The following is a 25,986-nucleotide window of genomic DNA, read 5'->3' on the forward strand; positions in this document are numbered from 1 at the left end:
CACCTTCTCCCTCCTCCTCTTCTTGCTGCTGCTGCTGCTCCTCCACCCTGCACATCCATCACAGCCTCTGTGGACATGGACCGATCAGGCTTCTTTCTCAAGCTCTTCGGCTTGCTGGTATGCCTTCTGCCCATTCTCCAGGCATGTCCTCAGAACTGTCACTGTCATGGAGGAGACCTCCATCATGTCATCTGTGACAACGTTGGACTGAGAAAAATCCCCAAGGTAGCTGAGCAGACACGGCTCCTCAATCTGCAGAGGAACAGCTTCCCCATCCTGCCTACCAATGGTTTCAGGGAGATGAAAAATCTTGTCTCCCTCCACCTCCAACATTCGCACATCAAAGAGATCTCCAGCGGAGCCTTCCGCGGCTTGAAGCAGTTGGTCTACCTTTACTTGTCTAATAATGACATTAGCGTCATAAAGACGGGAGCCTTTGATGACCTGACAGAACTCACCTACCTCTACTTAGACCATAACAAGATCCCTGACCTGCCTAAGGGGCTCCTCTCCCCACTAATTAACCTTTACATCCTACAGCTAGGTAGCAACAAGCTCCGAGATTTGAGATCAGGAGCCTTCCATGGTGCCAAAAACCTTCGCTGGCTCTATCTTTCCAATAACTCCATCAACTCCATCCAACCTGGGGCCCTGGATGATGTGGAAAACCTAGCTATATTCCACCTTGATAAGAACCAGCTGACCACCTACCCAGTGGTTGCAATGAGCAAGCTGAGAGTAGTGGAGGACCTGAAGCTCTCGCACAATCCCATGAAGACCATTCCAGACTTAGCCTTCCAGTCTTTTGGGCGATACATGGAGACCCTCAGCCTGGACAACATGAGTCTAGAAAAGGTAAGCATTGCTCAACACTTCCCCTCTCCTTCCTAGATTGATCTGTCTGTCCATCCATTTGCCCATTCTAAATATCCCATCCCACTCTCCTAAAATTCCATCACATTCCAGCACAGGGGTGGCTAAACCAGGACTGACCCAGGTCCCAAGCAAATTTTTCTGCACCCCCCTGCACCCCCCCCCCCCAAATTTTGGCATCAAAAAGAAACAAATATTAAAGTAGACCATGCTGGGGTGGCCAGAATAGGGATGCATGCGACCCCTCCCTGGTCACTAGATCAGTCATTTCATATGCAGGGAGAGGGTGATAACGTTTCCCTCCTCAGCTGATCTGCATGGGGGATGGGCCGTCTGCCTGTGTTTATGTGTGAATGGGAGGGTGTAGGGTGACCACACCCACTGTTGGCATGCAGACACTGGAGGGCTGGCCAAGGGTGAATGTGACTCTTGGGCCAAGCAAGGTCAGCCACTCCTGCTTTAGCATGAACCAAGTCCAAGGCATGGCTTATGGACACAGGATTTGGCTGTATTCCTAACGGCTATGAATCTCAATATTTAAGTTCACCAGGGTCAGGGTTTTAAGTGCATGAATGAATAGTTGTCACTCACTTTATTGGGAAAAGTAATATGTTGCACTTGGGAGACACTATTGAATTCTCTCCATATATACACCATCAATCATTATGACTGCAAATGCTTCTAATCCAGACATTTGAAAGTATCTCTGTGTTCTGTAATGCTCTAGCATGATTAAGAAACAAAGCTTGGGGCTGGTTTGGTTCTCAGTCACTCTCATCAGAGTTCTATGGAACAAAATATGTGGCATACAGTCTGGGATATGGTTGAGAGACGCACCTCCTGCTTTTTACTCCAGACACAGAGACATCTAGGAGCAGAGGGTGTTGCTACAGTGAACCTTAATCATACAGTTCATTCCAATGGGACAAAGAACATAAGAAGAGCCTGGTGGATCAGGCCAGTGACCCATCTAGTCCAGCATCCTGTTCTCACAGTGGCCAACCTGATGCCCAAGGGAAGCCCACAAACAGGACCTGAGTGCAAAGAACACTCTCCCCTTCTGCACCTTGCATACTGCCTCTGACAATGGAGGCAGAGCACAGCCATCATGGCTAGTAGCCACTGATAGCCTTATCCTCCATGAATTTGTCTAATCCTCTTTTAAACGCATCCAAGTTGGTGGCCATCACGGCCTCCTGTGGGAGTGAATTCCACAGTTTAACTATGTTCTGAGTGAAGAAGTACTTTTGTTTGTCCTGAATCTTCCAACGTTCAGCTTCAGAAAAGTGCTATACTTGAGAATAATATTGAGGGAGAAGTAAAACCTGACAACCTGGAAGCATACCCATGGGGATGCAATAGGCAGCCCCAGAGCAACTGGGAGAGGAAATTGGAAACACACACTTGGTTCAGAAAGGGGGAACTGTCTGTCTTCCCTCCTTAACCATAGCTTCAAAGAGGGCAAAAATATTCTTACTTTCTCCTAAGGATCTGGAGGCTATGTTCAATTGGAGGAGAAGGGGACAGTGCCAGGTTTAGAAAAGCATGACTGGCTACTACGGATAGGAAGAAATTAGTTTAGTTCACATTTTAATGTGAACCCACTAATTCTCACCACCTAAGCCACTACCTGAACTGAAATGCAGCCATCCTTCACACTTCTCCAAATGTTGTGATGCAGTTCTCCAACAAAAAAAAATGTACATTTAGAGAACAACATGCCCCAAAAAGTGTGTATTAATGAAAATAATGTACAAAAATGCAGAATATTAGGGGAAACTGTTAGCAAAAATGTGTATATTAGGAAAAACGTACAGATTTTACAAAATCCCAACTGATGCAGACATAGAGTAAACCGAATGCAAAATTGGAAGAAATTGAAATTGACAGATTTGTCCATCCTTACTGGCTACACCTCTTGCTGTGCTTGAGGCAATGGCCCCAATGTTGGGTGAGAAAAAGTGACTGGGATGTAGAAAGGATAGAACTCCCTACTTCCTCCCTTTTTCTCTCCCATTTGTCAAACTTTATAGTTTTGTCTGCTTATATCATAGGGTCACATCCACACCATACATTTACAGCATCCTTATGCCACTTTAACAGTCATGGTTTCCCCACAAAGAATCCTGGGAATTGTAGTTTGTTAAGGGGTGTCCTAACAATTCTCAGCACCCTTAAACTAAAGATACTAGAATTCTTTGAGTGAAGCCATGACTGTTAAAGTGATATAAGAGTGCATTAAATGTATGGTGTGACCTATGAACATAGGAGCATTATTCTCTTGTTGATAAGTGGACATTCTACTAATTTTAAAGAAGGAAAGGCAAAATATTTACCACAGGAGAGTCAAGGGCCCTAAGTAACCACTGCAAAGAAACTCTTTCTGAGCCAGTCATCTTGGCTATTGCTGTGAAACAAAAACTGTGGAATGCACTTGATGGAGAGAGAGATGACTGTGAAGAAATTATTTCAGAACAACTTATTTCAAATCTAGGAGTGTAAAATGTAAAGAATCAATCAAATGCAGATCTACTGGTCAATTTCCCCCCCCAACATTTCATCAGTATCTCAACTACCATTTTACTAATGATTTGCTGCTATCTTCTGCCAAGACTGTAGGCCTTGTGTCTGTCCCCTAGTTCTTTGGAACAACCAGGATTTCATTTCAAAGCTATTTTATCTTCCAACAATGATAAAACAAATTAAGTTAGACAATAAGTAATCATCTCTATAACTGTGACCTTGTTCTGTATGATGTTACATTAATAAAATGGTAGTTGAGATACTGATGAAATGTTGGGGGGGGGAATTGACCAGTAGATCTGCATTTGATTGATTCTTTACATTTTACATTTTTCCTTGCTCCTGAAGAGAAACTAATGTTTTTCTGCATCATTCTAACACTTCTACTACTTACCTACCTACCTACCTACCCCTTGCCCCCACTCTAGTTAGTCATTTGGAATGTCCCTACCCCTTGCCTTGATCTCATCTGTTTAATAAGCTGATAACATCTGGAGACATCATTGTTCTGTATGGTACCCACCACACTTTTGAACTAAATTAACATTAAATAATCATAACCATGGTCATGTTGTCTGCTCCCCAAAATAAATGATGCAAAGACCATGTCTGTTTGTATTTAGTGAATTGAGTGATAGCTAGAGACTAGGACCACAGCCTTCCTTGACCTGGTGCCCTCCAGATGTTCTTGAACTACCAATTCCATCAGCCCTAGCCAGCATGGTCAATGGTCAGGGATGGTGGGAGTTGGAGTGCAACAACATATGGAGGGTACCAGTTTGGGAAAAGTTAGACTAGGAAATTAATGGAATAGAGTACTGGAGGAAAAGAGCTGAGAAGCTTATGCCCAAAGCTAACAAAAGAGGGGAGAGGGAAGCCCTGTTCCCAGACACCGAACTGATTACCTACTGTTGGAGTAAGTGAATGCACTGATCACAACAGAAGTGGAGATTGGTGGCAGTGACTGGCAAACGCTCTGCATATAGGTGGACTGAGCACACACAAGTATTTTCACCTCTTTGCCCCTCTCCAACCTTACACTTTATAAAGAAGGATTTGTTTATTGATTATCTCTCAAGAGAAACCCTCACAACACCTCACAAAGAAGCTCTGTTCCTATCAACAGAGCTAGAGGGACATTCAGGCAATGCAGCAAAATACTTCTCTTCTTCTCAGCAAATGAGTCATGTCCCAAAGACTGAAGCATCATACTTGAGGTGCTTCTTGTAAACAGGAGGCAGCAGTGACATCACATTCAATGAGGCATGTCCCAAATGGGAAAAGTGACCACATCAAACAGAAGCAGCAGGATAGAAGACTTCCTGGCGAACAAGGAAACAGTTTCCAGCATGCTGTGGTATACTGAGGTTATCCAGGTGAACGAGCACAAGTACTCCTAACAAAACAGTAACTCTCCAAGAAATTCAAAGGGATGGAGAACGGCAAAATGAAGGAGAAAAACACATCAGAGCAACATGAACCCCATAAAGTTCTGTGAGTGACCACAGAGAGTTGGCAAACAAAATTAAATACATATTTTTCATTGAAAAAAAATCACCAAAAGCACAGAGCTAATATCAACAGACTGTCAGTATTTTGCAAAAGCATGGGGAGGAGACAATTCAGGTGCATACCAGAACTTTAGCTTTGTACATTTAAAGTTGATTAAAGCACTGTTGTCCTAGTGCTACAAATCCACTATTTTAAAAAAAACACTAGCCTTTTTGCAGTTTGGAAATTGACAGTCTAGAGGCACCCTATATTATGCGTTAAAAATGTGGGGTGAACGAATGATTAATGGGAAGACATGTAAACACCCCAGAAGCAAATCGAGTTGACTATTCTTTGTCATATAACTGCCCTGTACATAAATCAGAATGAATACTCAATAAGGACCAGACACAGTCTAACGTCTGCATAAGCTTTGTGCTAGTAAATCAGGATGAATGCTGAACAAACAAGTCTGTTTGGAGGAGCCTATAAGTGATGAAGCAGGCAGTGGTGGCTGAGAGGAAGGACAGAGGCTTGGTAATTTATTCAGGACTGGAGCAATGTGAAGCCCTCTTGATGAACGTGCAGATCATTTCTATCTACAAATTACATCAATAGTATTCAAGAAGCTCAGCATTACACAAATGTGAGCATAAATAAATTGTCTTGCGACAGACATATATAAAAAAACTCTGGAAGTAGTCATGCAACTCTCTTAGGATTCACCTGAACAGAATATAATACACAAAAGATGCAATAATACTGGGGTTTGAAGTAGAAAGATATTAAAGAGCAAAGACTGAAGAAATGCTGAAGGGATTTTGTAAACACAGAGACATACAATGGTGATTTTCTGCAGTCCAGAATCCTGGGTCAGAGTTTGAGCTTCCGTTGTACCAGCAACTGGATTACTACTTGACATCAATTTGCATTTTGTATCAGAAGAGACTGGTCTCTAACCCACAAAGGAAAACTCCATTAGGGAACTGTCCACTGTACCATAACCACACTACATCTTTCCCCATCTGATTTGTGACTGAAGGTACTCACTGTTCCCCTTCAAAGACTGGAATTACAGAGAGATTCCATAGCAAGCAAGGGACTCAGCAACATTGCTGGCACCCTGCTTCCACACTTTTCATGTGTACATGCTGGAGCCTAGTCTAAATCCGCCTTCCACCTGTGGAAACCCCCAATGCTTCTTGCTTCTTCAACTTACCCAAGTATCTACCTAGTCTAATCCCAGCCACGCACGTCCACATTACTCCTCAAATCCTCTTCTTTTGATACACTGGTGACGTGGGAAATACCAAGCCACATGGGAGAAGCTGATGTTGTCCTCCCCATGGCAGCATTACTCTGGCGTAAACTGAAAAGGGTTCCACTCTCTCTCTCTCTCTCGCTCGCTCGCTCGCTACTCCCCTGCTGGCTTTATTACTGAGTTGTGACCTTTTTGGTTCTCCTTTGGTTTAGGTATCCCATACAGTTTTCTTCATCTTTCCAACTGGCACAAATTGGTACCATTAACCAGAATTTGACAGAGCTATGCCTATTTCTAAACAGCTGTGAGTTTGCTGTTTCATCATTCACTGTAATGAACATATCCCTTTCACTGTGTATAGCAAGTGGCATTTTGTTTCAACATTATAGGGTTCTGCAAGCAGATAACAAACAATGATTCAGTAATGGAACAATCAATTTCAAAAACTATCAATAGTTTAAACAAATTACATCATTTTATGTATAAAGCAGCAGGATTCCATAGCACTTTATAAACTGGATTGACTTGAATGTTTGCAAATAGATCCCTGTGTAATGAATTTAGCAGAGCCAGATGACATATTTCCAGGCAGAAGATCTCTTTAAAATTTGAATGGTACTGGCAATGAATTAATAAGACAGCCATAATAATAGTTCAGTGGAAATTTCACAGACATTAGCAGATATGGTAGGATTTCACAGAATTACTGACTAATCCTGCCACGATGCATAGAACGGATTCATATTACCATTTTTTCCTCACATTTGTGGCAGCATTTGCCCTCAGAGTTCAGAGAAATATTCTAGAATCAGCTTTCTGAAAATATCAAATACGCAGTGGACAGTTGATCCCACACTCAACAAAAAAATTACTAGTGAACTCAATTCAGGTTGCAAAATTGCTAGCAAAATCAATCCACCTATGGCCAATCTGTTTACTTTAGCAATGTCCACATCAATATAACACATTAAACTGCAGGCATTTATGTGACTTGAGTTTGCATGTTGCAAATACAAAAAAAATACTTAATTCTCCCCCCCAAAAAACAAAATTCTGTGCAGCTAGAGAGAGTTAAAATGTTGTACAGGTTCCCCTCCACATGGCCCAGCTGGGTTTTTCAAGGGCTCTGTTGCTGCACAGACCCTGCAGCACACAATTAGGATATGGTCTGTTGACAGACTACTGCCCATGATGTTCCCACCAGCAGTAGCTGGCATAAGGCTCTGAAACAGGGTGGAATGGGGGCAGGGTGGCCCAGGATCCACTGGATCCTGAGCCAGTCTCTGCTGTACTAGTTTAGAGCTAGCACAGCATAAATTCAAGGGGGGGAAATAATACACCCCACCTGGTGACCTGGCTGGCACAAGCAGCAGGGCTTCAGATATGGCAATGACTTGGCTGCTCGGTTCAGCCTGTCTGGGAGTAGATTAGGTTTCCAGGCCAGAATACCAGCCAACAGAGGTTCAGCTAGAAAATCCCAGAGATAACAGCACAACCTCTTTGAATGGGTCAGTAATCTTCCCACTGAGGAACAAAACAGAGCTACACCTTCACTGGGAAAGGTCACAAATTCAGCAGATGATTCACTTCCTGTCACAACTAGAGAAAAATTGGGAATGAACAGGAAGCACCCTATATAAACACTCAATAACATCTCATCCATTCAAACCATTGCTACACTAGACAAGTCTAGCAGGAACTCAACACCAGAAGGTACAATATTCAATACTGTACAAAGAAGCAAACATTACAGTATCTGCCAGTGAAACATAATGCAAAGACCTCCAGGATGAAGCACATCTCAAAGCACATACAGCTTTCTGAGATGAGATGCTTGGTTTCACATCTCATGTGAAAGAGAGCCCTACCAAGCAGAATGTACTGGGATTTATTCAGTGGTGGTCCACAGAGGAATTTCCAGCACTTGTTGCTCTCATCAGCAATTAGATGCTCATTGGTAGCTGCTCCCTCAAATATTAGTCCAGCCCAGTATTGATTAACAGCTAGCTAAGGTACTAACATTGCCTTCAAGATGAAAGAGCTGAATATTTCACTGCTACAGCTGATTGCCAGGTGGGACTTCAAAGCTGGCATCCAGATGGAGGAGTGATGTACGGTATGTTGTGGAAACACTGCAATGGGCTGTTAACTTGAGGAATTTTCTGCTGAGCTTGGGGTATACTGTCCTCATTTCCCTGGAATGAAGTAATGGGAGTGGTAGGTGGAAAAAGAGCATTGTTGTAACCATAGCTAATAGGTTTGAATCTAAATTAGTAGCTTCCAAGAAAGTTTATGTTGTTGGGTTTGTATTTACAGGAATTCTTCCAACCCAAGTAAGGAATGACAATGATAAGTAGGCAGACAAAGAGCTATTTTAGCTCTTTAATCATCTGCAAAAGACCTATAATTTCTAAGCAAACTTGTATATGGTATAAATGTATAGATTCTGCAGCACCATGGGCAAGTGAGTCACCAGTGAGGAAAACGAGAAAGGGGAGAGGAGTCCAAGTTGTGGAAATTTGCCTCGCTGTTCCTGCTGTTCTTAGATGCCAAGTGTAACTTTCCATTTAGACTCCACTAGGTTCTGCCAAAGTCTACAGGCCCTTGAGTCTCCACAAATACTCCCCTCTGTGAATGTGACAACTGGGCGCCAGAAAGGATTTCAACTCTGAAAAGCCAAAGAATCTCTTTGCTCATTTAAAAATGAAGTGATGTCTAGAAAGAAATTGAGTGATGGTGGTGGTGAACACACATCTCTTAAATAACATGGGGCGCGTAACAAAAAAGGTGATTAATATCTCTTGTAATTGGCAAACAGCCATAAATGTGGTTTCCTAACGTTTAAATTCAGCAACTTTAAAGTATGAAGAAAAATACTATGATGGCCCTCATGAAGGTGACAGGATTCTCCTTTTACCCTTCATTCTTCATCAGGGCTCAGGAAGATTCACGCTGCAGGCCAAACTAAATGTGATAGTCATGTGCAGTTTGTCCCTGTTGTTGTCCCTTACAAAATGCAGCCACAGAAGCTGCAATTTAAAGGGGAGGACTCACAGGCAGATGGGGGGAGGGCAGGAAAGGCCTTCTTAACCTTTTCCCTTCTGGTAGTTTTGTATCTTTTTTCTCATGAGACAAAAAAGCCATGAGGCAGAGACACAATTTTCATCAGGAAAATGTTCAAAAGAAAAAGGTTTAAGAAGCCCCTGTCTTTCTCACCCTGCCCCTCCCCCACCAGGAGTTTCAGGTGGCAGATTAAACTGCTGCATTTAAAAAAAAACCAGGAGAAACACAACACAATATCATGTAATTTGGTTGTGGGTTGTTCCTGGGGGAGTGGCACATAGAATGCCGCTTGATCCATGTGTTCCTTGGGAAAGAGGCCCAAATGTGAGTCCCAATTACACCATGATAAACAGGAGGACAGTAAATTTGACTTTACTGAGGCTTTAGTCCTTGCTACAGACTCCCACTCCCTTCCCTCAGGCAATACAAGGCTAAATTCCCACGCATGGGGTCACAACAAGGCATTCTACCTGTATTTGTGTTTTACTGGGATCCTTTCCTGAGATGGCCACTGTAGATGCCAAGAGTTCTGCCTGTTCCCAGTAGCGCTTTTCTGTAGGCTATGAGGCTTGGGGAGGGACGGTTCAGCAGTCCTCTGGCTGGCATATTCTTAGGACTCCCGAAGGTCACAGCCCATGGGTTAATCCCCATTTGCCTCCCCCTGCAAAAAAAAGGCTGGGGTGGCGGGAGACGCTTATTTCCAGGGCCTGTCCCTCCCTGCAGGCAGAGGAAGCTTTTGGAGAGCGTCAGGTTTTCTGCTTGCCTTCTAGGCAGCCAGTTTCTTATCTCCCTGCACCCTCCCTGACTGCTGCCTAGGCTCTTTAAGCTCAGGAACTCCAAGAGCTCCTCATTAGGTAGTGGCACTTGCCCTCCCCCAGCTAGCTTGACTGAGGTGCAACCTTAGCTCCTGTAGAGGTGGACCAGCACCTTATTAAAGGGGCAGTCACAGTGTAGGCTATTCTGCCCAAGGCGATCCCCTGCAGATCCTCACATTGGTCCAAAAAGTTTGCAACAGTTAAAAAAGGGCTATTGACATGTATTATTTGATTTATAACCTGCCCTTCCTCCCAGCAGCAGCCCAGAGCAGCAAACAAAAGAACTAAAAACACTTTAAAACATCATAAAAACAGACTTTAAAATACATTAAAACAAGATATCTTAAAAACATTTTTAAAAAAGCTTAAACAAATTTAAGATTAAAAACATAATGTTTTTTTTTAAAAAAGGTTTAAAAACATATTAAAAAGCAATTCCAACACAGATGCAGACTTGGACAAGGTCTCAACTTAAAAGGCTTGTTGAAAGAGGAAGGTCTTCAATAGGCACCAAAAAGATAACGGAGATGGCGCCTGTCTAATATTTAAGGAGTGGGGATTCCACAGGGTAGGTGCTGCCACACTAAAGGTCCATTTCCTATGTTGTGAAGAACGGACCTCTTGATAAGATGATATCTGCAGGAGGCCCTCACCTGCAGAGCGCAGTGATCAACTGGGTATATAAGGGATAAGATGGTCTTTCAGGTATCCTGATCCCAAGCTGTATAGGGCTTTGTACACCAAAACTAGAACCTTGAACTTGGCCCGGTAGCAAATAGGGAGCCAGTGCAGTTCTTTCAGCAGCGGGGTGACATGTTGGCGATACCCTGCCCCAGTGAGCAGTCTCACCTCTGCATTTTGCACCAGCTGCAGCTTCTGGACCAACCTCAAGGGCAGCCACACATACAGCGCATTACAGTAATCCAGCCTGGAGGCTACCAGTGCATGGACAACAGTGGTCAGGCTATCCCGGTCCAGAAACAGCCACAACGGTCTTACCAGCCAAAGCTGGTAAAAGGCACTCCTAGCCACTGAGGTCATCTGTGCCTCTAGCGACAAAGATGTATCCAGGAGCACCCCTAGACTATGCACCTGCTCTTTCAGAGGGAATACAACCCCATCCAAAGCAGACAACTGACCAATTATCTTAACTTGGGAACCACCAACCCACAGTGCCTCCATCTTGCTAGGATTCAGACTCAGTTTATTGGCTCTCATCCAGTCCACCACCAAGTCCAGGCACTGGTCCAGGGCTTGCACAGTCTCTCCCGATTCAGATGTTATGGAGAAATAGAGCTGGGTATCATCAGCATACTGCTGACACCTCACCCCAAATCTCCTCATGACCACTCCCAAGGGCTTCTTATAGATGTTAAACAGCATGGGGGATAAGATGGTACCCTGCGGCACCCCAAAGCACAAATGCCAGGGGGCCAAAATACAATCACCCAATGCTATTCTCTGAAAACGACCTTGGAGATAGGAGGAACCACTGCAAAACAGTGCCTCCAATACCCATCTCACCAAGTCGGCCCAGAATGATACCATGGTCAATGGTATCAAAAGCCACTGAGAGATCAAGTAAGAGTAACAGGGTCACACTCCACCTATCCTCCCGATAAAGGTCACCCATCAGGGCGACCAAGGCCAATGCAGTCCCATAACCAGGCCTGAACCCAGACTGGAATGGATCAAGATAATCTGTTTCATCCAAGAGTACTTGTAATTGTTGCGCCACACACTCTCAATCACCTTCTCTAAGAAGAGTGTATTTGTGACCAGTTGGTAATTGTTGCAAACCAATGGGTCTAGGGTGGGCTTTTTCAGGAGCAGTCAGATCACTGCCTCTTTCAGGGCAGCTGGAACCACTCCCTCCCACAATGACCGCACCATGGATCTACTTTATCAACCCCCCTCGGCAAGCTTTAATAAGCCAAGAAGGGCAAGGGTCGAGAGGACATGACACTGGACACATCATCACAAGCACCTTGTCTATGTCATCAGGCCGCATCAACTGAAACCGTTCCCAACAAGTTGCAGCAGACATTGCACTGGACATCTCACTGAGGACTACAGTAGATGTGGAGGGGGCATCAAGACAGTTATGCAGGCGAGCAACTTTATCCTCAAAGTGCCTTGCAAACAATTCCATTTCCTGGAGTTGATGTCAACAGAACCCTGACAATACAGAAAAGCTCCACTGGACGGCTACTTGAGGATGTGATGGAGGCAGAGAAGTGGGCCTCGCCCTCACCCCCACACAGTAGGCACAGTTATGATGTTTTACTCATGCCCGATCAGCTTCACAGCACGTCTTTTGCCACTTGCACTCTAGCCGTCATCCAGCTTGTTTCATTGCCCTTAGCTCACTGGTGTACCAAGGTGCAAACCAGACTCCACAATGCTGGACAGGGCGCTCAGGGGCAACCACATCAAGAGCCTGATGCGCCTTGCTGTTCCACAGCATGACAAGAGCGTCAACAGGGTCACCTGCTCTATCTACTGGGAACTCCCCCAGAGCATTCAGGAATCCAGTGGATTCCATTAGTCTCTGGGAGCAGACCATCTTAATCTGTCCTCCACCCCTGCAGGGAAGGATTGGAGCCATATGTCTAAACTTCACTAGGAAGTGGTCTGACCACGACAATGGGGTGACATCCACCACCCCATCTCCAGACCATCCCTTCCTCCATCTGGAGGAAAAAGCAAGTCGAGGGTGTGCCCTGCCCTATGTGTCGGGCCGGTGACAACTTGAGACAGTCCCATGGTTGTCATGGAACCCATGAAGTCCCGAGCTGGAACACCAGAGGCAGCCTCAGTATGGACATTGAAATCACCCAGGACTATTGTTCTGGGCTCCTCCAGTACCACAGCCGAGATGGCCTCTGCCAGCTCAGTCAGAGAAGCTGCTGGGCAGCAGGGTGGACGGTATACCAGCAGCAACCCTAGTTTACTGTCTCCTTGGCCTGACACCAGGCGCAGGCCCCCACAGCCAGCTCCAAGACTGAGTGGTTTCCTGGTGACAGAGATGGAAGTTCTATAAACCACAGCAACTCCTCCCCTCCATCCCTGCAGCCTGTGATGGTGTTGCACCGAGTATCCAGGTGGGCAAAGCTGGGTCAAATCAACTTCTCCCAGCTGACCCACCCAGGTCTTGGTAATGCACACCAAATTGGCACCTTCATCCATGATCAAATCATGGATGAGTGTGGTCTTATTGTGTACTGATCTGGCATTAAACAACAACACACACAGGCCAGTGGGCACAGCAGATGAGCAATGAGGAACCCATCCATGAGAGGAGTGTCAGCAAGGAACAAGGCGTAGATAGCCTTGCCCTCATCTTCTATGGTAATTCACCACCTCCCCATGGATATACTGCCCTGTACCCATGATCACTGAAATTGGGGTGGCATCACCCATGTCCCTCCTTATTAAGACTCCTCCTAAACACCTGATATGGACCCAACAAGAACCCACCAAGAAAATCTACCTGAGCCAATTATCTCAGTAGGGACGGGGTGGGCCAGCCTTCTGCCAGTTACAGACTCTCACTCTGAAGGCATCTGGCGACTTTCTCCTATCATTCAGTTCACTGCACAGGCTCTCACCCTCCACAGGAATTACACATGAGCCATATGCCCTCTCCACTACCAATATCCTCTAGATTGGTTAGGAAAAAAAGAAAGAAACTTATGGCGAAATCCATATGGGCGAAATCCAAAATGACATTGGGAATAATAATAATAATAATAATAATAATAATAATAATAATAATAATAATAATAAATTTAATTTCTTTGTCGCCTATCTGGCCGATGGCCACTCTAGGCGACTTACAAATTTGTTAGAATACAATTGATAAAATATAATAATACAATATAAAAACAATACATCTGCAGCAACAATATTAAAACTGGGCAGGAGGCATTACAGTTATAACAATTAACCCTCCCCGGATACCCCGAAGGCCTGCTGAAAGAGCCAGGTCTTTAAGGCTTTCCGAAACACATTTAGGGAAGAGGCGTGCCGGAGATCTTGTGGGAGGGAGTTCCAAAGAGTGGGGGCCGCCACTGAGAATGCCCTCTCTCTAGTACCCGCCAATCTGGCTGTTTTTGTTGGCGGGATTGAGAGAAGGCCCTGTGTGGCCGATCTTGTCGGGCGGCATAATTGGTGGCATTGAAGGCGCTCCGTGAGATAAACTGGGCCGAAACCGTGTAGGGATTTAAAGGTCAATACCAACACCTTGAATTGGGCTTGAATTGGGAAGTATTACTTGGCCTTCCAGTCTCAAAAGTTTCATCTCCCTCCCACTGAGCTGAGCTGTTATTTTGGAAAATGAGGGGCATTTCACATATTGTGCAGGATCTGCCACAGAATATATGGTTAGCAGTGAGCAGCAGCCAAGCATGGCTCTGGCATGTACTACTATGTATTTACACTTCATAGTTTAAGCAATGTGTAATTTGTGAAGTCGCAGAGGGCACCAAGAGAATTCCCCACTACATATCCCCCACCACATCCCCTAAAACTTTTACCATCGCTGACGGGAAATAGCAGGCAGTTAGTGTGGTGGCTGGACTTTGTGTTTGTGGGTCATAAGAGCATAAGAAGAGCCTTACTGGATCGGCCAATGGCACATTTAACCCAGCGTCCTGTTTCACAGTGGCTAACTGGATGCCACTCAGAAGCCCACAAATGTTTACCCTAATTCAAACTGGCCTGCCTGCAAAAATTAACTTGTTGACTAGGACTATAGGAGAAGCCTACCGGTTGCATAATGATTGCTATCTGTGCTTGTGGTTCAGTTTTCAGATAAAGCATTTACCGGTGTAACCACACTGAAGACCGCTCACATTGAGAACAACAAACTTTCTAGTCTTCCGAGGACCTTTCCTTTCAGTCGTCTTGAGGCACTCACCTTGTCTAACAACCCTTGGCATTGTTCCTGTCAGCTAGCACCTCTGCGCAGGTAAAAGCGCATTTCCTTCTTTATCTCATGGGCCTAGTCTAGTGTCTGTGTGCATATATATTCATTATATATATGTGCATCCATTCATTAACTGATCAAAATCTCTCCCCCATTATATATATATATATATATATATATATATATGGGCGAGAGGTTTTGATCAGTTAATGAATGGATGCCAGTACAAGACATGAGTTTGGTAAACCTCACTCAGGAGATCTACTCTGACAACTATCCTACTGTGACTATGAGGATTTGTTTCTTCTACTATAGGTGGCTGGAATCCTCTCGATCACGCCCTGATGCAACCTGTGCATCACCCTCTCAGGCTCGAGGACAGCAGATCCGAGATACCATTGTACTCCGCAGCTGCAAGGTCCCCACTAAGAGGTCGAAGAAGGGAAGTCGCCATTAAACAGGCAATTGAGGCTTTTTGTTTTCTATTTTACATGCCATTCAGAGAGTCCTCATCACATTCAAGACAATGTAGGGTTTTCTATGGACATGCATTAACCCGATATTAGGCTCCAATATACCTTCTCCATCCATTCACTTGATAATGACCACATTTATGAATCTGTCATCTAGAATTCTGTTGTCTGTAAATCCCCTCTTGAATCTATCTAAGCTGCTGTCATGTTATAGAATATTTACAAACATTCCACATGTTCATGGTAAAATGTCAGTAATAGAATGCCGATAAACACTGTGCCTTGTATGAGAGAAGTTAAAATCAGTATGACTGAAGAAAGATAATCATACAAGATATAGGGACAGGGTAGGCTGTGTTGATATGCAATAAAGGTATGACAGTAAAGGTAGCCTATATTGTACAAAACATGAGTAATTCCATTGAAATGCACTCTCAACATTGCACTCTGCTGATTTCACAATGGTTCTGTCCTTAGTTTGCTGAAAGTATTTGTTTCATATTTGAAGATGGATGGTTGATTACTGCATCACATTCTGGTTTCAACTTGGAGCGGAGACGTTATTTATAGGAAGGGGAGTCAAGGGTGATAGGTAGATAAGGCTGGCTGGGAAGCTTAATTAAAAGAGGACCCAAGAGGTAGAAGAGGTAAGGGACAGAGAGTCATGAAGAAGGGTGGCTGAGACCAGGGGGAAAAGTACACAGTAGGGCTGAGGCACAAGGTCCTGGGAGGACAGATAAAGAGGCCACAGAGTTGATGGTGGAAGGAAGGAAGGAAGGAAGGAAGGAAGGAAGGAAGGAAGGAAGGAAGGAAGGAAGGAAGACTGGGAAAAACATTACATCGGCCTAAGGGCCATTTCAGATCAGCTTACAGAACAAATGCACAGATGCGGCTTATTTCTCATTGCTTGGTGTAGCACAGGCCTATCCTGCCAGGGCATCTCTCTTTAACACATACAACCTCCATTTCTCCAAGGAGACACATAGCATCTGCCTTTCTAGGAGTTTCCAGACCACAATTTGAAAACTCCTTTCATTATGTCAAGTCCACCAGGGGTAGACTGGGCAATCTCCTTTTAAATTATCACTTTTCAGCCTCATCTCCTGGTCCCAAAAGGTGTTAAGAGTGCCTTCTTGCCTTTGTGAATTCCAGCTCATGGGCTGCACCTCTGTCACTCAAGACCACCCAGGTTAAAACATAATAAATATGGGAAATGGCTCGACTATTCCTTTTTCATGAGGTTCAAGGATGCTATATGCTAAATCTACGTTGATGACCCCTTCATGTGCATGTATTAGGACTCTCCTATACATAAACATCTAAGGACATCATCACACTGCAGTTTGCTCAGCCATAGACAGTTGGGTGCTGTGAACTACAGCATGACAAGAAGCAATGGATGGGTGGCCTGGGCAAGCTGCAGAGGGACAGCAAGAACAGGATGCAGCAGCCCCCACAGCCCTGCTGGCTCCTCAGCCAGCCAATCCTGGGGGCTCTGCCATCTTCCTCTTCCCCGGCGAGCTTCAGGATTCGCTGCTTCTGCTGCTGCCCAGCCAATTAGGATGAAGAGACAGTCCGACAGGAGCAGCTGTGCAGGAAGAAAGAATGGGGCCAGAAGCGGCAGCTGGCTCGCCTGGTAATCTGTTGCTCAGCCACCACCAATCTTCAGGCCACCTTCTGCCGTTCTGTGCTGCTCCTGCTGCCGAAACAATTCTTCATCCTAATCAGCTGGGTGGCAGTGACGCACGAAAGTTTAAGCTTTCTGCAATCCTCCCTGCCCTTCTCCTTTGCACCCTTGACATCAGGGGGAGGGGGCAAAGGAGAAGGTCAGAGAGGATCATAAAAGGCTTTTGGCAAGCTTAAAGGAAGTGGGGTGGAGGTGCTCTAAGGGGATAGGGAATGGTTTGGGTGAGAGGATTGGGCAGGGTGAGCACATGAAGTGAAACGAAATAAGCAAGGGAAGTAGCCCCCGTTTTTTTTTCTTACAAGAATCATTCCATTTCGCCTTTAATCTCTTAGATCCTATTCTCAATAAAACAGATTCTTTAATTTGAAATTGGGGGTTGGAGTGTGCTTGTGACAAGTGTAAGAAGGGATTGTTTTCCCACCAGTACCTCAGCCACTTGGAGTTACGCTACTTATGACTAAAGGAAAGTATAATGAAAGCAAACTGCCTCTGCCCACAGTGACTTGGGGGTTAAAGCTGGTCACTCCTCCCTCTTGAAGGCAGGAATCAGACTCACAGTTCTGGTCTTCAGTTGTGGCCAGAGTGAGAGGAAAGGGCAGGTGGTGGCAGATATCTCCTGGAAAGACAGAAATGTGCACAACTGGCTTATCTCAGAAGGCAGTTGTGGGCACAGCTTTGTTACACTTGGGATCTACCCCTCTTCCCTCACAGAAACCTTTCTGTTCCAAGGAAACCTTTTCCAGCATTCAGACGTCAATATAGTGGCTTAGATCCAAAGGTGTCCTGCACCAGTAGAAAAGCACTTCTCTGTGAGTAAGGCAGCTTTCCTGAATTCTGGTGATTTCCTCATCCTGCTGCAACTCCCTGTGCTCAATCCCATGCCATTCCACCGGGTGCCTTGACCCTCAACAGCAATCCTCAGGGTGCAGGGGACCAGGGCTGTGGAGTCGGTATGCCAAACCTTCGACTCCGACTCCTCTATTTTTCTACTGTCCTACTCCGACTCCGACTCCACCCAAAATTGCTTCCAACTCCACAGCCCTGGAAAGAGCTGTAAATGTCTTTTTAAATTGGAAGCTCTCATAGGAGCATTTTTATCGCTGCCTGAATATGCGCTGATCTTGACATCACAGCATTTGTCTTCATCTGGGTCCTGTGTCATACACTGACACACAAAATGTTTTCCATCTTGAGTTATGGTGAAATGCTCAACTACAGCTGACTTCATGGGAAGCTTCTTTGACATTTTGAATTTATTTTTTTTTAAATTTGTCAATCAAAATTTATTTTGAAGCCGGAGTCAGAGTCGGTACATTTCTACTGACTCCAACTCCACCCAAAATTGCTTCCGACTCTGACTCCACGACTCCGACTCCACAGCCCTGCAGGGGATTGTGGTTGTGAGGGGCCGTCAGGAAAAAAACCCTGTATAAGTGGAGTTCTGCTCACACTTATCATTGTGAACATGTTGTTATTGTTCCCAGCTAATGGGGCCACTGAGTGCCTAGGGAAATGTGGTTGTATGACAAGTGCTTACTTAGGCTCTGCCTATGTCATCACTGACAAGCTTATATTTGCCCTCTGCTAGATTTCTGCTCCCCTCCGCTCCTCCTAATAATTTTTTTGAAAACTATAATATAAAATAGGTGACATATTTTCTTGCACCAATTTCTACCATGATATGTTTGCATCCAGACAAAAGAGGGTTTGTGAGGTCTGTGTTTTACAGTGTTATGCTATTTTGCTACATTGCTCTAGCCGAAAGAGAACCAGCACCTTACTGGCAGCTTCAGCAACAAGGCCATTTCCTAGGCTCTATGAAGCTGTTCTTTGAGTGGAAGCCTCTTCTGCTCATCCTCGAGGCCCACTGACAGGGTATAATTATGTAAACTGGCACTATGGGTTCCTAGCCTGTTCCTGTTCTGTGTCTAAACAGAAGACCTCATTTTGCATAGTTGTTAAAGATATAATTTACAAAATACATACATTTGCATTACACACAAGGACCCTATGTCCTGGAACATGGCATCCAGTAATCAGAGGATATAGTTCAGAGGGGAGAGGTTGGAAACAACACTGTTTCTTGTTGCCAAAGGTTTGGGCAGTGAAAAAGAGGAACAGAAAGCAATAGACGAGAGATTCTTGCGCCAAAGCTAAACTACTAGTTATATTTGTGTACCCTGATGCTATGTCAACCCAGTCAAACCTCATCTATTGGCTAAACCCTGTTAAAAACAAGAGGCTCCTGCCTCCTGAACACTATGAACATACCAGAGTATGTTTTATTGCCTGACTAGAGCTTTTTCCCCTCGCCTCTGAGACCAATGGGAAATCTCCTCTTTGATTCATCTCTGCTTTAAATGTTCAGGTGTCACTTTAGAGACCTTTTAATACTGTAACAAAGAAAATTACTATATATTCTACAAGATTCTTGTCGACACCTTTGCAGAAATGGTTCATGTCCCCTGCCACCCCTTTATGATGATTTTTTCCCTAGTTCAGAGGGGATTTCAATATGGAATTCAAAAAGAATCAGAAAAGGTACCATCAAAAGTCTCTCTATTCCCAGAAGGATATTATTTCTTCTGGATTGTTCCCAGCCTCATGGATTACAGATGGAAATACCAATGGTATTGTTATGGAAACATTTTTGTGTCTAAAGAACAATTGGCATACCAAATGCTTTCATTCCTGTTCTTTCCAGGGTACTTTTTCTTTTCTGTCTCTGCTTGTTTGCCACATTCCCTGTCCTACAGGGTTTATTAATAAAACAATAATGATTTGCTTCCATGAGAGAATCATTAAGCAACCACACATTTAAACAGGCATGGTTTATGACATGGAACAAATTTCATATCAAACAATTTCCTCCTACTGGGAGGAAGAGCAGGATATAAACCTATAAATAAATAAATATTTCCACATCATGAATAGGAACACTGTTGTGTAATCAGTTTGCCGATCACTTCCAGAATAAGATCTCATGTATCCGCCAGGACCTAGACTCTCAAGTTATAGCAGTAGATCCTAGTGAGATGTCCGGAGCACAGTCTTGTCCTGTTTTGTTGGATGAGCTTTGTTGGATGAGCTTCAGTTGGTTCAACTCGAGGATGTGGACAAGGTGCTTGGACAGGTACGTGCAACCACTTCGGTACTGGATCCTTGCCCCTCCTGGCTGATAAAAACTAGCAGGAATGGAACAGGTAGCTGGGCCAAGGAAGTGATAAATGCCTCTTTACGAGAGGGAGTGGTCCCGGGCTGTCTGAAAGAGGCAGTGGTGAGACCACTCCTGAAAAAGCCTTCCTTGGACCCAGACAATTTTAACAGCTACAGGCCAGTGGCGAATGTTCCATTCCTGGGCAAGGTCTTGGAACGGGTGGTTGCTGGCTAGCTCCAGGCGCTATTGGATGAAACTGATTATCTAGATCCATTTCAATCGGGTTTTAGGCCCGGTTTTGGCACCGAGACAGCCTTGGTTGCCCTGTACGATGACCTATGTCGGGAAAGAGACAGAGGGAGTGTAACTCTGTTGATTCTCCTTGATCTCTCAGCGGCTTTTGATACCATCGACCATGGTATCCTTCTGGAGAGGCTCGCGGAGTTGGGAGTTGGAGGTACTGCTTGGCAGTGGTTCCACTCCTACTTGGCGGGTCATCTCCAGAAGGTAGTGCTTGGGGAACATTGCTCAACACTGCGGGCTCTCCAATATGGGGTCCCGCAGGGGTCAGTTTTGTCCCCCCTGCTTTTTAATATCTACATGAAGCCGTTGGGAGAGGTCATCAGGAGTTTTGGAGTGCGTTGTCATCAGTATGCTGATGACACGCAGCTCTACTTCTCCTTTTCATCTTCTTCAGGTGAGGCTGTCGATTTGCTGAACCGTTGCCTGGCCGCGACAATGGACTGGATGAGAGTTAACAAATTGAAGCTCAATCCAGACAAGACTGAGATGCTGTTGGTGGACGGGTTCTCTGATCGGATGGTGGATATATACCCTGTCCTGGACGGGGTTACACTCCCCCTAAAGGACCGGGTTCGTAGTCTGGGAGTCTTTTTAGACTCTTCCCTCTCACTTGAGGCTCAAGTAGCCTCGGTGGTTAGGAATGCATTTTACCAACTTCGGTTGGTAGCCCAGCTACGTCCCTATTTGAGTAAAGAGGACCTTACATCAGTGGTACATGCTCTGGTAACCTCACGTTTGGATTACTGTAATGCGCTTTACGTAGGGCTACCTTTGAATACAGTTCGGAAGCTACAACTAGTGCAAAATGCGGCGGCCAGATTGCTGACAAGGACCAGGCGGTCCGAGCATATAACACCTGTTCTGGCCAGCTTGCACTGGTTGCCAATATGTTTCCGGGCTAGATTCAAAGTGTTGGTATTAACCTATAAAGCCTTATACGGTGCGGGACCACGATACCTTGCAGAACGCCTCTTCCGATATGAACCGGCCCGTGCACTACGTTCTGCTACGAAGGCCCTCCTCCCGGTTCCAACTCACAGGGAGGCCCGGAGGGTGATGACAAGATCTAGGGCCTTCTCAGTGGTGGCCCCCGAACTATGGAACAGTCTCCCCGAGGAAGTACGCCTGGCGCCGACTCTGCTCTCCTTCCGGCGCCAGGTCAAAACCTTCCTATTCTCTGAAGCATTTTAAGTTACACTGATTTACTTTTAAAAATGTTTATTGTATTGGATTGTTGATTGTATTTTAGTATTATTTTGTTATTCATTGTATTTTTATGCTATTTTATGTTCACCGCCCAGAGAGCTATTGCTAGTCGGGCGGTATATAAATTTAATAAAAAAAAAAAACCAAAAGCAAGCAGGATAGAATTTCAATTTATTAAAAAAAATAGAAAAAGACCAGGTATTTTCTGTCCAGATATAAAATCGAGTCATTACAATAATTATGCAATTATTCTTGCTCATTTACTTCCAAATTGCCTTTTAGACGCTACAAAAAGTTGCTTTGAGAATATCAGACTCAGACAATTACCTATTGTATTTAAACAATGAAAGCTGTTTTTCATATTCAAATATGATTTTTTTTAAAGTGATATCCAACATTAGCCATACTCAAGCTAACTTAAATACAGTGATTTCAACTGGCCAAGACTGGGTATGACTGAGGTTGGATATCATCTAGTAACTTGCAGCAATTTCATATTAGCAGCAGCTAAGAGAAGTTCATCAACTACTTAATAGGGCTGCAACCCTAAATGCATTTATGCAGGGAGGAAGCTCTACTGAATACAGTGGGACTTACTTCTGAGTTTTCACTTCAGGAGAAATTATCAGTAAATGTTAAGCTTGCACAAGTCCTAATGCACAGTCTTATGAAGCTGGTATAGTACGGCAGCTAAGAGACAGAGGTACTGACCAGGACTTCTGCCAGGGACTCACTGAGTTTTCTTAGACCAGCCTTTCCCAATTAGTGGGCCACCAGATGTTGTTGGACCACAACTCCCATCAGCCTCAGCCAGCATTGCCAATGGTCAGGAAAGATAGGAGTTGTGGTCCAACAACATCTGGTGGCCCACTAGTTGGGAAAGGCTGTCATAGACAATACACCTGCTCTCAGTGCTTCCCCCATCTGCAATATGGGGGTGGTGGTAATACTGATTTATTTACCTTACAGAGTTGGTGAAAGGATTAAGCACGTGAAGTGCTATACAAATGTGAATTACAGTACATTTATTATTAATGTTATTATGCTTTATCTGCTCAGAATAACTTTTAGGCTTATGGAATTTTTTCTGTCTTTTCTTTTTCCCCTTCACACAGGACCCAGGAAAGCTAGTCCAGGTGACTGGCCGCTTCAGCCAATCAGAAAACTACTGACTTCACCCCCAAGCTTTTCCTTTCCTTCAAGAACATATATCCAATCACATTCATCTCTTCCTAAATGCAGACTGCAGAGTGGAATTCACCATTCAATTTTTCCTGTTATTATATCTATTTTTTTTTAAAAAAAATTAAGAACAACAACAACAACTAAACATATACATGACAGTTCTAAGACAAAGCTAAACTAGATCCTGCTGGTAAAGTACAGTCATCTCTCTTAATGCCGTTCAGCTACTTAGGTTGCAATCCAATACATGTCTACTCAGAAGTAAACTCCACTGGGTTCAATGGGACTTACACCCAAGCGTATATTGGATTGCAGCCTTAGTTTGTCTCCAAGACTTGCCTTCCAACATTATGGAAACTAATAGAGAACATTAAAAGTTCCTCCACATCCCCAATCCCTTGGATCCACGATTTTGCACTGGAAGCTTTGTTGCTGAGGTGAACCTTAAAAGTCTACAAGCAAAAACCCATGAATTCTGTGCACAGCCTATACTATGAGGAAAGTTTTTAGGTGTCATTCTGAATGCAAAAGTTGCATTGCCTTGTTTTAATATTTGGCATTCCCAGGCAGTGGTTGTCAACATGGGAGACGCGATGGGACAATGATGGTAGACTACTGGAAATAAGACATGGGGATAGAAAAAGGAATGAGCACCAACGACACATGAGATAAGCAATACTCAGCTCTATCTGCATCACATATATAAACTGGTTTAAATCATCATTCTCTGAGCCAGGAAAACATAATCACTGGGGAGGGGAGGGGTGGTAGGGATCTCCAACAGAAAATTCTCAGCATCCTCACCAGACTACACATCCCTGTATTGCTTACAGCGATCCACTGAGATATTAAAATATTGATTTTATAAGTATAAATATGGCCGCAAACTGCTGTCCCCAACCCTCACCAAGCCCATTGTCAGTCAGAGACTTCCTGAATCACCAATCACTGGGCTGCTATGGAGTTGGTGATTCTGCCCTCTGTAATGCTTAGTCATCCAAGAACTCAGCAGCTGATGTTCTATATCCACAGGCATTTGAACTGCTAAATATGGAAGCAGTGGACCCCCATAGCTAATTCCATCTAGATACTAAATCTAGAAAAACAAAAAAACCACCATCCTTGCCCTATGCTTTGATAAAACTTAAGAGAAATTCTTGAACCCTTTATCAGGAACAGTGACTTGGGCCACTCATTCATGGCATAGATCAGGTGTGGGGAACTTTTGGCCCTCCAAATGTTGCTGAACTACATCTTCCATCATCCCTGGCCATGCTTGCTCGGGCTGATGGGAACTGTAGTTTAGCAATATTTGGAAGGCCAAAGGTTCCCTATACCTGGTGAAGATCCTGTGCCTGTATAGCACAAGATGGCCATCGGATTCTAGGAAAGTTATCAAAGTTATCTTTGGATTTTTGTGGAAGGGATTTCACAACCTGTCCTTCAACCAGAGCTTGGAAAAGTTACTTTTTTGAACTACCATCAGCCCCAGCCAGCATGGCCACTGGATTGGGCTGATGGGAGTAGTAGTTCAAAAAAGTAGCTTTTCCAAGCTCTGCCTTCAACTATACATTAGGGGCAACTTAAAATGATTGTGCTGCTTTGAGACCTAGGTGGCAAAATGCTGGATATAATGGGTGAAAAGGGGGATATCATTTAAAAAAAAAATCAGAAAGTTTTGAGCTAGAATCATCAGGATCTACCTATATATGCAATATAACTCTCTAGCTTCAGCTGACTGAAATGGAACATCTCTCCTGTTGAAGGCACTACCACAGTGCCTAGTCTGTGCCAAGGGCTGCAGCTGAAGCAGCATGGGTGGGCTACCTAGTTACAATGAAAATAATATCAGATTTTCCTGTCCCTCTAGATCGGTTAGGCTGAGCAGAAATCAGGAATCTAAATAATGAATTAAGGTTACAGTCGAATGCACGCTTACTTATAAGAAAGGCCCATTGAATAAAGTGGGACTTGATTCCAAGTAGTGTATAGGATCCAGGCTAAACAAGGATGGATTCCCCCTTATTCTAAGGCACTGGTCTTCAAACTATGTTACTACAAAAGTTAGGATTCCTTGGAAGCATAGCTCTCTCTTATTAGGGGTTCCTCAATTACTGATCTAATCACACACAAAAAAAACACTCTTCCCTGAAAGACAGCTTGGCCATTGTTCACCATTACTGGTCTTCCTTGTCAATATGCATATCCAGGAGGGGATTGGGCAGCTTCTAGGCTGTATTCTCAGCTCATATGCGGCAATGGCAAAGCCTATAATGGGTCTAGCTGGCATGCCTTGTAAATTGAGAGTAAAACCTAGATAGTGACCCACCAGGTTCTTCAGCAGATTCATAGGAGTTCATTGGCAGAGACACTGATGCAGACGAGGTTTCCCTTAAGGTAGGAAGTTTGAAAACCACTGTCCTAGAAGACTATATTACAAGGTGTGCATATATAAAATGGGGGGGGGATGACAGAAAGGGATAATAATTTGCCACCCTGGAAAATGATCCCCCCTATCAACCCTGTGCCCTAAAACATATAGCTGAAGGCAGCATGATGGCTATGGTTTATCGACATGGATTTTATAGTACCACAATTTCAATGTAACTGCTTTTTTATCCTAAAGATTTATATAAATATATAATATTTATTCCTCTGTTATGTGTAAATGACTCCTAGGAGGATTTTGGTAGTTTCTAAAAACCAAGATCCTCTTACTCTTAAGTAGAAAACAAATTATATATTTTCTTATGTACTTCTGTATAAAGCTCTTGCTGCAAAGATGAAATAACCAAGTTTTCATGCATTTTTGTATGTTTTCCCTGAATCAGAAAAGAAGGTCCATCAATAATGGCTCAATGAATACTACTGAACATTGTGTGTTCTAGCCCTGCTCTTGTTACAAGAATAATCCCATAGGCTGAAAACTCTTGATAAACATGTTACACCAGGAGGAAGCTCAGACCATTCTCTGGTACAAAGACAGCAAGGGCAGGGAACCTGGGGCCCTCCAGATGTT

At 44.1% G+C, this 25,986-nt stretch overlaps 2 protein-coding genes across 3 annotated transcripts in view; one reads left to right on the plus strand and one right to left on the minus strand.

Annotated features, from left to right (window-relative positions):
- ACSF2 (acyl-CoA synthetase family member 2) overlaps nucleotides 1-25,986 on the minus strand; it is a 95,981-nt gene that overhangs the window by 30,859 nt on the left and 39,136 nt on the right. The window lies entirely within an intron of this gene.
- CHAD (chondroadherin) lies at nucleotides 3-25,663 on the plus strand. Its single transcript, XM_061616042.1, has 4 exons — nucleotides 3-855; nucleotides 14,835-14,998; nucleotides 15,272-15,417; nucleotides 22,898-25,663. Exons 1-3 carry the CDS (start codon nucleotides 76-78, stop codon nucleotides 15,411-15,413), a joined length of 1,086 nt encoding a protein of 361 aa, XP_061472026.1. The 5' UTR covers nucleotides 3-75; the 3' UTR covers nucleotides 15,414-15,417; nucleotides 22,898-25,663.

This window comes from Rhineura floridana, chromosome 3 (assembly GCF_030035675.1).
Source record: "Rhineura floridana isolate rRhiFlo1 chromosome 3, rRhiFlo1.hap2, whole genome shotgun sequence".
In the NCBI taxonomy this organism is placed as follows: Eukaryota; Metazoa; Chordata; class Lepidosauria; order Squamata; family Rhineuridae; genus Rhineura; species Rhineura floridana.